Source organism: Amblyomma mixtum, chromosome 1 (genome assembly GCF_055824585.1).
Source record: "Amblyomma mixtum isolate Tamu chromosome 1, ASM5582458v1, whole genome shotgun sequence".
Taxonomy (NCBI): Eukaryota; Metazoa; Arthropoda; class Arachnida; order Ixodida; family Ixodidae; genus Amblyomma; species Amblyomma mixtum.
The window spans coordinates 17,892,583-17,909,252 of record NC_143012.1 but is presented as its reverse complement, the minus strand read 5'-3'; the positions used below and the strand labels follow the sequence as shown (position 1 = coordinate 17,909,252).

Below are 16,670 nucleotides of genomic sequence, written 5' to 3'. Positions count from 1 at the left end.
TCTGAATGTGTAGGACAAAAGTGTAATAATGAACCTTGGTTATTATTCAATTTTCAATGTCACAGCGCGTTGCAAGGAGGCCGGGCAGCTTTGCCTTGGCCGCCGAATATGTATGGACGGAAGATAGGAGCGTCCCCTTTGAAATGGGTGGTGGCAGTTGCCACCATGTTCGGCTTTTTTTTACATTCGTTTAACGGTGTTATAAATTGATCTATAATTACGCCATTTTCTTTCAGTACATTTTTAATCCTACACTTCTAACCTTATATCACCTCTCTGCTTTTGAGCCACCAGTCTTCCAATCGCGTTTTGCTAACTTCCACCGCAGATTTACTGACATGACCATATATCTCCAAACCCTAGGGCCTCAGGAAGAGTGATTGCGCCTGCATCGACATCCGGATGGATACCATCACATTCGAGTAGGAGATGTTCAATCGTCACGCAGCAGTGACGCGCGAGAGTGAGGGGCATTTCTCCTTGCCCTCTTTATCCTCGGCGCTCATAGCCGCTGCTGGTCCATTCACAGCGGCCTGAGGTTTTTTGATCAAGACTGTGCGTTCAGGTCGACTAGCCAGCGTTCTAACATATGAAAATCAGTCATTCATGAACCCATTCAAAATGGCAGATGCATCACCACGAGATAGATAATAGCAGGTGCGGCAAAAGGATATCCGTTTTAACGCTAACTGTAGTCATTAATTCATGAAGCACTGTCGAATTTCTATCGGTTCGGACCACTGTAGGCTGATCTGCGTGGCAAACCAGTTCGATATGACGACGAATTCAATGCGTGTGTCAAAAAGTGGTGCAACAACCTCAAGGGTTTTACAAACGAGCAGTTGTGTCGTGGAAGCAAAGATGGCTGCAAGGCAGAGGCGTTGTTCAAGTGAATCAAATATTCGTAGGCATATTCAAAGGACAGAAGCTCCAATGCTACAAGCTTTTATTTTCCTTCTGCTTATTATTATTGAGCTCCAGTGCATTGTGCGCAACTTTTCGATTGACCTTTGTATTTAGAGATATTACGGAACGAGACAAATCGATAGACACCGCAATATCGAAACCGAATCTGCAGAAGCTGGTAGTGTGGCGCTACTGTAGTAAGGTTACTTTGTGAAGATTGGATATTTTAGTAAAGAAACTTTGCGCAAGCGTAAAACTCACACGACTATTTTTAGCAAATTACAAGACTTTAGCGCCATCTATTGTAAAAAAATATAACTATTCATTAGCATATTTTAAGGTATTTCAAAAAAATGAAGTCATTTTTACTGCCAGGGTGCGCTGCAAATTGTAAGTATAAAAATTGCGGTTGAGTATTTGGCCTGTTTTTACAGACGGGTTGTTGAGATTTTTCGCGGCTTTCATTCAAAGACTATGTGAAAGGGCTCAAAGTTTCCACGTGCCGTGAGTGCGCGTGGGTGCCGGTTTCGTTCACGGCTTTCCACGAGTGGAGAACTTGAGCGGCAGAATCAGATTCGTGACTGTGGGTGTAAGCAGGTCGTCCTTGTGCAATGGCTCACAGCAACGGTAGCAACGGAGACAGTCTCCATACGAACGGCAGAAATGGAGAACAAGGTAAGTGACGCTTTTATAATGGCAGAGTCATTGTAGAAACATTTGTTCACTGCAATGTTGTCGTGCAGTTCGGCGGCCTTGATTTGTTTCGGAATTTCGATCAGCCGCAGTGTTGAGTGTTTCCGGACAACAAAAGGTTTTCTGTTTCCTAAAGTGCCGTCGAACTCGAGAAGGAAAAAAAAAAATACTGTCCCAATTACTTTCTAATGCCATAGCTCACCCCATGGTGACGGGTGTTTTTAAGTACTGCGCAATAGCGCTGCTGTCTTACGCTGCAAACTTGCATTTAGGTGGGCCAGCAATAGCCAGCACCCAAATTAAACAGGCGCGACTGTCGTTCGATCTTCAAAATGCCGCATGTATAGTAATCGTTCCATGTAAGTGAATTGCATCATGTAATATATGCGTACCGTGTGGTAGTATGGTAGTATTTGCTCTAATTCTGGCCGGCCTTGTTAAGCTAAACAAAAACTGTGTGTATGTGTGAAGGGATCGGGGTGAGGATGACGGACTCTTGCGTGCATTCAGTCATCACGCAGGGCTGCATTATTGCCTTCCTCTTGAACGTGGGCCTCCTGCGCATATATGGAGAGACGCGTGTGTTCGGTGGCGTAGCCGAAAATATTTTTCTATGGGAATGCGTGGGGGGGGGGGGGGGGGGGGGGGAAGGGAGGTTGACACGTGCCCACTTAGGGGGAGGAGGTTGGATTAAGGAGGAAAGTGCGTCGTCTACACGAGGTCAAGCTCGTGTAGGAGGTCGCAGGCACAACCCAATAATTATACTGCCTCTCGCTGCTTGTGTCTATGCTTGTGCTCCATACATGACCCTCACATGGCTTTGTGATATCAGAAAACTCTAGGTCACACGCCCTGGAAAATAAATCAAGGGATATTTTCGGTCCTGTCCAAAAGTTAAGCACGCCTGACTGTGTTCTGCACTTTGGGCTCAAGGCTATAGAGCTTAGTGCTTGCAGTGAGTGATCTGGATGTCTTTGTTTAGTCTAGCTTCTTCACTACATTGTAACCAACCCCGTCACGATTGTCGACCTATGTTTTCAGACACCAAGTTTCTGGCGACCGCAAGGAGTAGAATAGAAAGGGAGATTATTGAAGGTTTTTTGATTGAAAAGGCTGGGGACGAGTGCATCAGCAGCTCATCTGTCTGTTTACAGGAGAAAGAAAGGTCCTTTCTTGAACGGACGCGATTCTTGCGTTTTAACTGCTAGACATCCTGACAAACGGTTTTTCCTGCATCTCACCTTATAGTGTTTTATTTTGCGTTGTTTTGTTTGTTGACCTTATGCGGAACTTTGCTCCTCTGTCTTTTAAAGACTTTTAGTTGTTTTACCGTCTTCATTGCTTGGCCGGTGGTGGTTCATGTTTTTGTTCTTTCTTTTAGTTTCCCTTTTTAACGATTGTTACTTTTACCGTGTTATTTGTTGGTGTCGGTTTCTTGTTTTCGCTTTTAGCCTGCTGACTGTGCCTATTGCCTAGCAACTTTTACTTTTTTCATCGCCATTTTGCTCATGCTTTTCTCATGCTTTTACGCCTTCTCGCTCTCTTGAATGTTTTTTTATGTAGCCCAAAGATTCCGCTTTGCTTTGAAGTACTCATTTTCTTGCCTATCTGAGCTGCAGTTGTCATTGGCTGTAGCTGGTCCATGCACATCTTTGTATCTGTTAGTCCCTTTATCATTAGCTTGGTAATGCTATATTTTTTGATAGTGCATGCACGTTTTATGAGTTCTGTCGAGCTGTGTGATGACTCCCCAAACGTGTGAAGCGTTCCTTCGCTGTGTCCCGTGGCTGACAGTGCATCACGTGGTCCAGGAAATAGTATAAATCTGTGCTGGTTTTTCACGCAATAAAGAGTTGGTAGTCAGCGCCCGTCCTGTGTTTTTCGTGTTCCTTGTGTCCTTGTTCCGTAGCGCTGTTGTGAATCTGTTTATTATTCACTAGTCAATGTCTTCACATTGCAGTTGATTACTCCACTTTACGTTACATATGTCTCGGCGGGAACTAAGGTCAGCTGAAAGTTTATCGCGTATAATCCAAGGCTGCCTTGTCTGTTTGCGTATACAACGAGCCCACCAGCATCACTTCATTGCAATACCAGAAGTTGTCAGTGTCTGATTTGACAGAGCTGACATTTTGTTTTAGGCCATGCATACTGAACTTGTATAACCATTGAAAACTAAGAGCTTCCTCCATTTTATAGAGCAGCTTGCTTCGTCATGTTACGAAGCCATTTTGTGAGCATTTACTGGATTAGGCTTTCCACTGTAAGTTGGTGAATTACGGTTTGAAGTCCACAAATAACAGTGCTGTGAATTGCAAGCCATGTTATATTACAAAAGCTTTGTAGCCATGGCTTTGCAGCCATGTATAAGCCCAATAATTTATTGAAGGTGATTTACACTGTGGGTCATACTTAGAGGGAATACAACAAATGGTTAAACCAGCTTATAATGTGCAGAAAAGTGTGCTTACCGCAAAGGAGGACCATGGCTTCAGGCTCGTCCTCTTGAGCGTTCTGTGCCTTTTTTGGGTTCACTGCAAAGCTATTTTCTCTGCATTAAGAGCCAGTTTAACCATTTCTCGTTTTCTCTGTGACATTTACTGTTCATATATGCAATGGGCCATTAGCAGGAAGCATGTATATTGAACTGCTGCTTCTTTTGATATTGTGGTCAAAGTTTGCTTTTTTTGTTCAATTTCTGCTTAACCCAAAATTAAATTCTTTTGTGTTTACTTTATTTGAAATCCTTCTTTTTAATTTTATCTAAATTTTTATACCTCTTGCTGTCTCATTTCAGCCAACGGCAACAGTCAAACTGATGCCAGGACCATTTTTGGAGGGTAAGTGGTATTTGACGTTGTAAATGTTAAAGCGATTCTGAAAAAAAAAAGTATGTTGGCCTATATTGATTGATTACAGTGTTCTCATGATGAAGATGCTCCTTTAATGAAAACGGAGCTCCTATAGTATTGTCTACACGAAGCCATTTCATAAGCACACTGCGATTAATCCTTTTTTCACATGTCTCTTTGAGGCTGGACTCAATCGCTATCGACTTTCAACCAGTGGTCTTGGAATCCTTGATTGTCATGACATCATCATCAACATTAAAAGTTTAACCCATTCGCTTCCAAAAACGGCGGAGTGCAGTCTGTTGTGAAAAAAATTTTGCTATCAGCAAATAACAGATGGCACCACAAAATAGGCTCTTTAGTTTTGGTTAATAGTTTCTATGCCAGATGGCAACAGCTCTCCGCTAGGTTCGTAAATATTTACGTGGCGAAAAAAAAAAATCTTGTTGAACAGATAGTAGAAGAGACTGTGTTGCCTGGACACAAGCACTTAGGTAAGCCAGCTGCAACTCCATCTTCTATGTGATTAGAGGCTTGAGAATGAGCTTATTTTGCTGTTTGGTTGGCAGATACCACCTAACACCATGATGCAGAACCTGTCACGCAAATGCGTAGTCTGGAAAGCCCTGAGCTAAAGAAGTAAGAGCCATTTGGAGTGCTAAAAATGCAACTTCACACTTCTCATGTCTGAATGCTTTAAGGTTTTCCACACACATAAATATGTCCTGATCTCGGTGTACGCATGTTCCGACAGCTGAATCAAACATAATTTGTGCCACCATGACATTTGTAGCTCGAGATATTGGTAATTTTTTTCAGGCGACCCAGGTCTCGCTACGTGTTCAAAAGGTCTGTGTGGTGAACGTAGAAAAATTAGGGGAGCAAATGTGTTAAATTGAGTGGCAGTAAAAGATAGTCCATTTTTAACTCCAAATTTCTGAGCAATAAATACAAATTTTGCTGCCGAATGAACGTTGACAGAGACAGAAAAAGGCAAGCAGTTGAATTTTACTTCGAACCGAAGGGTTGTCTTTATTGCTTCTTTAAGCAGGCTGCTTCAGGTTGGACGTATATGCACGCTTTCTGTGCCCAAACGTTAGCGATGCCACGCTTGGCCGGTGTCAAGGCATCAACTGTCGCGGCACTTTTGTTTCTTAAGTGTCTTTTCTTGGGCTGCTGCATTCGCAGGATATTCAGCAGGCCGTTGCCGACCCCACAGCACCCAGTGTTGAGAACAGCACTCAGTGCGGAAGAGTACAGCATGACGCGTCAAAGACGCGGCAAGTGCGTCATCTTCAACTACAAAGTGAGTATGCATCAAGAGATGAATGGCAGGATGCAACTGCCCTGGCACTTCTTCTATTTGTTTATCTGAAAAGATGCAGTAAGGCATGTGACACATTTAAGAGCCAGAATACCACTAGAAAAGTAATGCTTTTGTTGAAAATCTGCTGGAGAGAGCAGCAGCCCAGATTTATATTCACTTGGTCGCTGCAGCGTATTCTTCCACCATCTATACTCCGTCTCACAAGCTGTTTGCAGCACTACGAAAGGTACAGCTCTCTCGTCCAATCAGGATGGCGCGCACTACATTAGTGTGTTCCTACGTGCCTGTGGTTCGATCCACCTGATGTCCAGGTGGCTTCTTTCTACCTATAGCAGGTGGCGCTTGATGTCTTTTTATTCTTTTTTTGGTTTGTTTTTGGACAGGCGGACGCCCGTTCCAAAGGGACTAGCCCCACTTTTTTTTTTGTCGCAACCTGTTCTCATCAGTTCGTCTGTTGTCGCGTCGCAGTAAATTTCAGTAATCGTGTCATGTGCATATAAATTTATTTACTCCAGCGTGCCGAGGCAGCCGAGTGTCGATGGTGGCGAAATGCAAAACAAGCCCATGTGCTGCGCGAGAGGCAACGCACGTTAAACGGCCCGCGTTCAACAACACTCGGCCCGCGTTCAACGTCTCCGTTGTCCACTTGTAAAGCGTTCACTCGCTCACCTGCGTGAGTTTTGCCGTCCTCTTGATGAGCGCATTTGTACTCCAACTGCCCCCGCACTCGACGCGAAGCACTTCAAGAACATTTTAAGCCACCTGCTTCGCCTGCTTGGGGAAACAGCGCACTGTCGGTGTAGAGCACACACGAGACACAACAGACTCGACCGACGCCATGTTGGAAAGTGGCGACGCATCACTACCTCGCAGCAGGCCTCCGCAGAGCTGTGTCCGTACGGGCTTTGTCTGGTAATTTCACCAGTGATTGAAACACTCCCTACCATTTAAATATACCTGTCCAAATCATGTTTTTAGTTGCAATGCTTATTGTTTTGATTAATAGTCATACACTCCTCAAATATTCGAGGGACTATTTTCTGCGTTTCTGCAGCCCTGATTGGACGAGCGAGCTCTACGTTCCGTAGTGCTGCAAACATCTTGTGAGACGAAGTATATATCCCATGTGTTTTGGTATACAAAAGATGTGTCTTGCTACTCTGCAAGAACAATTCCATATTAAGACTGAAGATAGCTCTGTTAGTTGCTTATAATGTATGGCTGTTTTTTCCCTCTTCATCTTTTTTATTTGTAGAGAAGCTTTCAGCAGTGCATCATCTTGAACTGAATGTCAAGCCTGTAGAGAAACGTTGCGTATATGGGACTATGCAGACTTCCATAGAGACTGTTCACTAACATTTAAAAGAGTATGGACACCACATTTCTGTCATTTCTTTTTTCTTTGGAATGCTGTGTAATATATTGGTAAACATTAATTACCACTTCCAATTTTCCTGTGCCTGGCAAATAATTTATGTGATTGAATTTTTTTGCAAGTTTTATTGTTTCGACAGCCGAAGATTCGCCCTAGCTTCAAAGTTATTTCAGGTCACATGAGGCATAATGAAACTTCAGTGTTACAATTGCTTGTTCATTTTTTGTCATTGCAGCTCTAAGGGTAGGCCGCCATAAGAGTTGGAGTGAATTGAAAGAGTGAAGCTGGCATGGTGTCGCAAGTTTTTTCTTTTTTTTGCTTGATCTGAACTGAACTTCAACATCATAGCAACCATTAGGACATCAAAACTGAAACCAAAACAGCACGAGAGAATAAATTCAGTTCTGAACTATTTCGTGGACAAAGGAAAGTTACAAATGCTGATCCATGCATACTAGTGACTTTCATGTCATTCCAAAGACGAAAACTCAGCCAGTAATTTCGTGCCCTTACTCCAAGGTAAATGCTGTAATGACAAAGTGTGAATCATCACTGACTCTACATGGCAGGGCTGACAGCTCAGGAGTCGTCACTCCTGATCTACCGAATCACCAGGTGTATAGCTTTTATCAAAAGTAAGGAGCCCATGGGTTTGATTTTTAAGCCATTTAATAAGGCTTGTGTAATATCTACAGAAGTCCTAATAATCAGGTGTTTAAGGAAGGTTTCCCCACTACTTCAAGAGATCTGGAAAGCTGTCGGTTCATAACAAGCCACACAACAAACCGAAAAGCAAACTCCTTGGGCTCTAAACTTTTGACAGCGGCTGTACATTGTAGTGTGAAGCACAGAAATGAAGTGTAATCACTTCGTCTCAATAGTCCGTCTTACATCTCCATTTGTTTTCTTGTTGTCTTGCTCAATCGTTCACTGATTCATTTCATCCCCATCTACACACTTTGTGTGATGTAATTTTTGTTTGCCCATTGCTGGCTATTAAAAGCTCTGTTTTTGGCTATCGTAGGCTCTAGGTGAAGCCGGCTAGGTCAGCTTCTGTTTGTCATCAGTGACCCTGGATTGCACATGTGCACTATGACGTGGCTGTGATTTTTTGTTTTAATACCGCCGCCGGAGAACAAAAGTGAATGAGGTTTCAGGCTTCAGTGCATCTCCCTGTACACCATTTCTGTCCCACGCAGCGTATCGATTCTCACACTGGGCTCTGTGAGCGGACGGGCACAGACTTGGATGCTGACACCCTCAGCAGCTGTTTCCAAGAGTTGGGCTTTGAGCCAGTCCTCCACACCGACCTCTCTTGCAGGGATACTAAGAAGGAACTGGAGAAGCGTGAGTGACTGAAACTCTGAATCTGTGCAGCTGCAAAAAGCTTTCATTGCATTTTTATAAATTACAGTCAGGCCCACTTATAACAAACCTGGTTGGCAGTCGCGTGGATTGTGTTCGTTGTGTCGGATGTTTACAGTAAGTGGACTGCCTGCATTACAGCCAAAAATATAAAGTCCATGAGAAGCGGCATTTAATTCTTAAGAACTGCATCATGCACATCAATTTCCTCTAAGCAGGTTCTGCCAGGGCACTTACCAGGCTCTCCTGTGTGGTCATGTTCCCCTCACCAAAATCCTTCCTGCCAAAAATCTGCTTTAGGGATAGGATAAAGCTAACCGTGGTTGAAGCTTCCACGGCAGCTGGTGGCAGGTCGGCCGCATTACTCGGGATTCCTAATGGTAGATGAGTGCTCGTCCTTTGCATAGAATGGCTTCATCAGCGAACTGCTCTGCGATGTTGTCGTCCGCACGAACGTACTTATCCGACGCAACATCCGGCTAACTGCAAATCAACAGCACGTTGCCACAAATATACATTCGTCTGACCATGGTGTCTTCAACAGCGTCATCTATTGTTTCTGGGCCCATGCAGTGACAAAAGTAGGAAAGCGCACGTGTGCAAAGGGTGTATCAGCTGCACTGTCTGCTACTTGGTGCCACCTGCTGAAGCTGACTGGGCTGACAACACACACCACGTGACCAACATGGCCAGCAAGGCATTCAAACTTTTCAAATCACTGCCGCTGGTTGATCCACGATCATGCACAGTACCTTCGCTTCCGATGCTGCCACTATCTTGCGCATAGGGCTCTTCTGCTTCCATTTGGGACCCTCTCCCAGCTGGTGCCCATTGGCACATGCTTGGCTGGCAGTTAGTTACCTTCAGTTTCAGTGCCGCCTTTTTCTTGCTTTTTGGGGTCGACACATTCTTTCCGGGTGGTGTCGCAGTGGCTGAGAGACACTCTTCGGTCTCCGCGCTCAGCTGGAGGCGCGAGTTTTCAGTTAATGGGATTAGGTTACAGCGCGTCCTTATTCACTCTTAGTGTCCTAAGTGTCATTCACTATAACACTTGTTCATAATAAGTGAGCATTCATTATATCTGCTTTCATTATAAGTGGGCTCAACTGTGATTTGATTGCATCACTTGTTAAATTGAATGCTGAGAGGGGCATACAGCATCTACTCTACGCACCTGTCGAATGTATGCACCGAAATCTGTATTAAGTTATGTACAGTTGGTGCTGCACATATTTCAGAGAAAATGATTCAGCAAGTTTTTCCTGATCACACCATGCTACTACTTGTTGGCTTGTTGGCTACTACTTGCTACTGCTACTACTTGTTGGCTGTTGGCTTCTGTCATGCTACTACTAGTACTATAGCATATCGGTGATATTTTTTTCTCGAAGCAGTATGCAATGGACCTGTGCTTATGTTAGGGAGGGCAGTTCACTAGATGTCTCAGTGCAATGCTTGAACCAATTATTAGTGCTAAATTCACCCCTGTTCAGGCAAAAGAATGAGGGTAACATTCTAACTCTATTGTGCATTAAGTTCTGGAACTGTAATTGCATGTCTGTTAATTTGGTAAAGTGTGATTAGATTTGTTAACTATTGTGGAGGCTTCGTCACAATAAACTGTCTTAATCTCCTGCAAGCAGCTCGTTGATCTTAAGCATATTTTTCCTCAGCTTGGCTATTGGAGAAGAAACATCCTAAATACACTACTGTTAACTTTTAGCAAAAGAAGCATCATCTTTAAATCTTGTGTTTGGTACATGATAGCCTTAGCATCTTATGTGCAGGTACTAAACCTAACGTGACTTATTAATTAAAAACCCGGCGCGGTGGTTCAGTGGTTACAGCGCTCGGCTGCTGACCCGAAAGACGCAGGTTCGATCCCAGTCGCAGCGGCCGAATTTCGATGGAGGCGAAATTCTAGAGGCCCGTGTGCTGTGCGATGTCAGTGCACCTTAAAGAACCCCAGGTGGTCGAAATTTCCAGAGCCCTTCACTACGACGTCCCTCATAGCCTGAGTTGCTTCGGGACGTTAAACCCGAATAAACCAAACCAAACTTATTAATTAAAGCTGTTGCGAAGTTCTTTCATTTTTTTATTTTCCTCAGTTGGAAAGGGGAACTACACGGATGACGATTGCTTCATCTGCTGCTTTTTGACGCATGGCGGCGAAGACATGCTTTACACAAAAGACGGCAAGATTCCATTGGACAGCATTATGGAACCCTTCCATGATGATGTCTGCCCAAGCCTTGTCGGCAAGCCCAAGCTTTTTTTCATTCAGGTTAGCCAGACTTGTTTGTTTGTTTGCTGCAGAACAGATTTTCCGATTTAACTGAAGATGACGACCGTAATGTTAAAACAATGAATGATCGTCTCACAGATATCGTTACAGAGTGCGCCGTAGAAATAGGAGGTACAATGGTTCGACAGGATACCAGGAAGCTATCTCAGGAGTCTAAAGATCTGATTAAGAAACAGCAAAGCATGAGGACGTTTAACTCCATGAACAGAATAGAACTAGTAGAGCTGTCAAAGGTAATAAATAAGCGCAAGGTAGCTGACATCGGGAAGTTTAGCATGCGAGCATGCCCTAAAGAACGGAGGTAGACTAAAAGCGGTGCAGAGGAAACTAGGCAAAAATCCAGATGTATGCGATAAGAGACAAAGAAGGCAATATCATTAGCAATATGGATAAGATATTTAAAGTAGCCGAAGAGTTTTACACAAATCTATACAGTACCAATTGCAATAAGAATGTTACTGAGAGAGGCAGTAGAGCACAGCAGTGGGACATCCCGCCACTAACAAAGGAGGAAGTAAAGAAAGCCTTAGGAACAATGCAAAGGGGAAAGCAGGTGGTGAGGATCGGATAACGGCAGATTTGTTGAAGGATGGAGGAGAGATTGTGCGCGATAAACTAGCCACCCTGTATACGCAATGCCCTGCGACCTCGATCGTACCTGGAGTTTGGAAAAACGATAAATTAATTATCTTAATTCATAAGAAAGCAGATGTCAAGGACTTGAAAAATTACAGACCGATAAGCTTATTGTCTGTTGTCTACAAGGTATATACTAAGGTAATCTCTAATAGGGTCAGGACCAGCTTAGACTTCAATCAACCAAATGATCAGGCAGGTTTTCTTAAAGGATACTCAACAATAGACCATATTCACCCTATCAATCTGGTGGTAGAGAAATGCGCAGAATATAACCAGCCTCTATATATAGCGTTCATTGATTACGAGAAAGCATTCGACTCAGTAGAAACCTCAACAGTCATGCAGGCATTGCGGAATCAGGGTGTAGAAGAGTGCTGTGTGAAAATATTGGAAGATATTTATAACGACTGCACAGCTACCATAGTTCTACATAAAGTCAGCAATAAAATTCCAATAAGGAAAGGTGTCAGGCAGGGAGACACGATCTCGCCTATGCTATTCACTGCCTGCTTACAGCATGTATTCCGGGACCTGAAATGGGAACAGTTGGGGATAAGGGCTAATGGACAATACCTAAGTAATCTGCGATTAGCTGATGACATTGCCTTGCTAAGTCACTCAGGACATGAACTGCAAAGCATGATCAATGAATTAGGCAGAGCAGAACGATGGGGCTAAAAATTGACATGCAGAAAACCAAAGTAATATTCAACAGTCTAGCAACAGAGCAGTAGTTCTCAATTGGTGCCGCGGTGCTTGACATAGTAAGGGAATATGTCTATTTAGGGAAGGTAGTGGCAGCTGATCCGGATCATGAGAGGGAAATAACTAGAAGAATAAGAGTGGGGTGTAGCGCATATGGCAGGTTCTCTCAGATCATGAATGGCAGTTTACTAATATTCCTCAAGAGAAAAGTATACAACAGCTGTATCTTACCGGTACTCACCTATGGGGCAGAAACGTGGAGGCTAACAAAGAGGGTTCAGCTTAAGTTAAGGACAACGCAGCGAGCTATGGAAAGAAAAATGATAGGTGTAATGCTAAGAGACCGGAAGAGGGCAGAATGGGTGAGGGAACAAATGCTGGTTAATGACATCCTAGTTGAAATCAAGAGGAAGAAGTGGGCTGGGGCAGGGCATGTTATACGAAGGCAAGATAACCGCTGGTCCTTAAGGTTAACGGAGTGGATACCAAGAGAAGGCAAGCATAGCAGGGGGTGGCAGAAAGTTAGGTGGGCGGATGAGATTAAGAAATTTTCGGGAATATGGTGGCTGCGACTGGCGAAGGACAGGATTAACTGGAGAGACATGGGAGAGGCCTTTGCCCTGCAGTGGGCATAGTCAGGCTGCTGCTGATGATGATGATGAGCTGTTGTGGTGCTTCCTTAGAGCATTATGGTCTCGTACATGAATTTCTCTCATTTTGTTGCATTAAATTGTTGTTCAGAGTACTAAGAAAACAATTTCAAAACAGTGGAACACTCAAAACTGAAGTTGGACTGTGCGGATAAAGCGAATGCTTTGCATGTTGCAAGGATGCCACTTCAGATGTTGTCGGCGAAACTCTTTTGCATGTGTCGAGTTCCTCAAGTAGCAACTGCAATCAATGGCCCTATTTTGTGAAATGGTGTAAATGACCAAAAGCAAGCCCATTGTTCCTTTATTCACTTGATGATATCGTTATGAGTTATCATTTCATGATATCCTAGCTGAAATCATAAAGAACAAATCGAGATGGGTAAGGCATGTAATGCAGATAAAAGATAACTGTTGGTCCCTTAGCATAATGGAGCAGGCTCCAAGGGAATGGAATTGTAGCAGGGAGTAACTGAGGCAGGTGAGCAAATTGTCTTAGGAAATTTGCGGGGATGTGTGATTGCAGCTAACGCATGACAGGGGATCTTTGGGACAGGCATACATCCTGCATTGCACATAACTGGGCTGAAGATGATGATTGCTAGTAACTATAGTTAGTCTCTGTTAAAATAAGGTGAAACACTTTGTATATAATATAGAATATATAGTGCATGCGGAGGATATAGTGTGTTGTGCATGGTGGGTATAATAGTACAGTGAAACCTCGATTATACGCCCCCCGGTCATGCGACGACCCGCATTTTACGACGAATTTGTGCGGTCCCGGCAAAACCCCCATAGAGACAATGCATTAAAAACCTTGGTTATACGACGCAATTTTTAGAAGGACCCCGCTTCGTACGACGGCTGGCTCGTACCGTCCGTCAAAACAGGTCGTCAGCAAACGCAGGCCGGGATGTACCGTATTTTTGCGATTCTAAGCACCCCCCCCTATTTTCAGGAAAAAATTTCTGAAAAAAAAAAACTTCGCATGCGAATCTAAGCACCCCCGTTTTTGCGCGGAAGAGAGCGTTGCCGAGGCCGCCAAGTGCACTTGCTCTCTTTTTCGTCGAGCCTGTGCAGTCCCGAGGAGGCGCGTCCTGCGCGTTGTTGTTGCGACTGAGAGAAGGATGAAAAGGAAAGTGCACAGGCCCGCCGACTGGCTCGAGCCAAGCCACCACCGCTGCCAAGTGTAGATAGAGGAGAGTTAAAAGATCAGAGGAAAGATAAAGAGAAAAGATAAGACGCGCGTCCCAGCAACAGATGCATCCGCAGGAGCGGACGCTGATGAGCGGGTGAGGCCGCGCTCGCCCAAGCGAGGACAGCGGCGTCCACGGCGCTTTTTATAATGGAAGTAATGGATGCCATGTGCCCCGACGATAAAACTTCCGACGAAGAGGAAGTGGACAACGATGCAGAGGTTTGCGCACCCATTCCTAGTTACGCGGACGTGTTGCAGAGCGTCGACAACATCCGGCGCTTTGCTTGCGCGCGCGACGATGTTGGCGACCTACTGCCGGACGTGGCAGCCCTTGAAAGGAAGTTGATGCGCCGAGGTTGGGCAAAAGTGCAAAAAAAAATTACCGATTTTTTTTAAACAGTAATAAAGATTTTTTTGCAAATCTGTTTCAAACAAATGCTGGGTTTTGTCTTTTTTAATCTGATTGGCGTACTTGCCGTGGGCTTGAAGCCGTTCAACAGTTTTCGGCGCAAGGCCGAGCGCCACTGGCCGCATTCTTTGATTTTCGATTATACGACACCCGGATTATACGACGGTTTCGCGCGGTCCCCTGAACGTCGTATAATCGAGGTTCCACTGTACTATAAAACTGCAATGAAAAGTGAAGTTATACACCAAGCTATCGAATGAAGCACTGCTTTGTCAAGGAACCTAAAGCCCATGTCCACTGTACCATGTTCTTTTAAGGGTGTATTTTTATGGTTTTCTCACTGGTTGTCCTACCCTGCAGGCTTGTCGTGGTCATCGGTGTGACCCAGGTGTGGATGCAATCGTTGACACTTCTGATTCTCCCACACGGCTCTGTTGCATCCAGACGCATGCCGACTTCCTCGCTGCCTACTGTTCAGTGCCAGGTAAGCAGGCTCACCTGAATTACTGCTTGTGCAGTTGCTAAATGCATCAGTTCCCACCACAACCACATAACTCCTTTACAAGACCCACTGCATGCTCAAACCACAAGGCCGCCACTGTGGTCTCTGAAAGTCCTCAGGCAGCCTGCAAATCTCCTGTATGTCGCAGGAAATTTCCCGTGTCTGACAGGGATTATCTCTTCCTGTTGCAGGTTTCTACTCGTGGCGTAGCGAGACAAACGGCTCGTGGTTCATACAGGGTCTGTGCTCGGTGCTGCGCGAGCAAGCACAGTCCTCCGACCTGCTTTCCATGCTGACTGTGGTGTGCCGCCTTGTGGCGCTCCGCTGCGAGACTTACCTTCCCGATAAGCCCAGCATGCACCGCAAGAAGCAGGTGCCGTTCATCATCTCCTCACTCACACGGCGAGTCAACTTCCGGCAGTGACGCAAGCGCCGTGGTCGCTCAGTGACTGCGACACTCTGCTGCTACCAAGCACAAGGTTGCAGCTTCGGTCCCGGTTGCAGCTGCTGTATTTTGATGGAGGTCGAATGCAGAAGCGCTCGTGCGTTGAGGTTCTGGTGCACGCTAAAGGAACGCTGAAAGCAAATAGAAGTTGGCCTGTATCGATGAGGTCATCATCATCATCAGCCTGATTGCTCTCACTGCAGGGCGAAGGCCTCTCCCATGTCTCTCCAATTCACCCTATCCTCGATACAGTAGTACCCTGTCCTAATCACGAAGAGACTACTCTCACCGAAAACAAAGACCAAAAAAAAAAAGAAATACGGGTGTTGCCATCACCGGCCTATTTCGGTAGCAAAATGCTTGCGTCGACACTGATTTTTGGGCACGGATCCCACAGGCTACACTGCACAGCAATTCACTTCAAACCGGTGGCAGCCAGTCTTTTTCGATGAAGATGTCATGAGTTTGAATTGACTGGCAGGAAGAATTTTCGTCTTTTCAAAATTCATCTCGATAAATTCGTCTTTTGCTGCTGGGCAAACGTACAACTTAACCAGAAAAAGTAGGAGAATATATTTTTACTCACAACAATAATTGGATGGAGCTCTCCCCCAGTGCGGACAAATTGAAGATGGCCTGCATTGACAGATTACTGCGCTCTAATGACAAAAAATTCGCTGTGGCTTAGCTTGGTTAAGCCCGGTAATTTCGAAAGCAATATCCGTACCTACGCCATGGTACAGCTGGTAGTGTAGCTGGTGGTGGTGCTTGTAGTTAGTAGTTAGACTTGTGGTGATGCATCGGTTATACAATCCAAACCAATTCAATCCAATGCAATCCATTCCTATCCAATCCAATCCAAACCAATGTAATATAATTTAATGTAATCTATCCAGTCCAGTCCAATCCAGTCAAATCTAATCTAATCTAATGCAATCAAGGTCAAATGAAGGTCAATGGTGGTCACCGCCGTGGCACTGCAAAGGCGTGAAAGTGCAAGTAGTATTGCTTTCGCCAATGAAGGTCAATGGTGGTCACCGCCGTGGCACTGCAAAGGCGTGAAAGTGCAAGTAGTATTGCTTTCGCCAATGAAGGTCAATGGTGGTCACCGCTGCGGCACGATGGTGGTCACCGCCGCGGCACGGCAAAGGCTTGAAAGTGCAAGTAGTATTGTTTTCACAATAAAAGGTTGCTTTTACAAGCTAGGAAAGTTTACAAAATTAAATACATGTGTTGCCATCTCCGACTGTGACAATTTCAACTGTGACAATGTCAAGGTGGTTTTACTTATGAGCA

The 16,670-nt window shown here is 44.7% G+C and overlaps 1 protein-coding gene across 1 annotated transcript; it reads left to right on the top strand.

Moving 5' to 3' along the window:
- The first annotated feature begins 1,403 nt into the window (after nucleotides 1-1,403).
- On the top strand, nucleotides 1,404-15,504 carry LOC149365608 (caspase-1-like). The gene is made up of 7 exons (XM_089544578.1): nucleotides 1,404-1,581; nucleotides 4,397-4,439; nucleotides 5,640-5,757; nucleotides 8,353-8,500; nucleotides 10,627-10,802; nucleotides 14,788-14,911; nucleotides 15,121-15,504. Exons 1-7 carry the CDS (start codon nucleotides 1,518-1,520, stop codon nucleotides 15,351-15,353), a joined length of 906 nt encoding a protein of 301 aa, XP_089400704.1. The 5' UTR covers nucleotides 1,404-1,517; the 3' UTR covers nucleotides 15,354-15,504.
- The last annotated feature ends 1,166 nt before the right edge of the window (nucleotides 15,505-16,670 follow it).

Coding starts and splice junctions, on each gene's coding strand:
- LOC149365608 (XM_089544578.1), top strand. CDS start 1,518: ATGGCTCACAGCAACGGTAGCAACGGAGACAGTCTCCATACGAACGGC. Junction 4,440..5,639: donor GCCAGGACCATTTTTGGAGG/GTAAGTGGTATT, acceptor CTGCATTCGCAG/GATATTCAGCAGGCCGTTGC. Junction 14,912..15,120: donor TGCCTACTGTTCAGTGCCAG/GTAAGCAGGCTC, acceptor TTCCTGTTGCAG/GTTTCTACTCGTGGCGTAGC.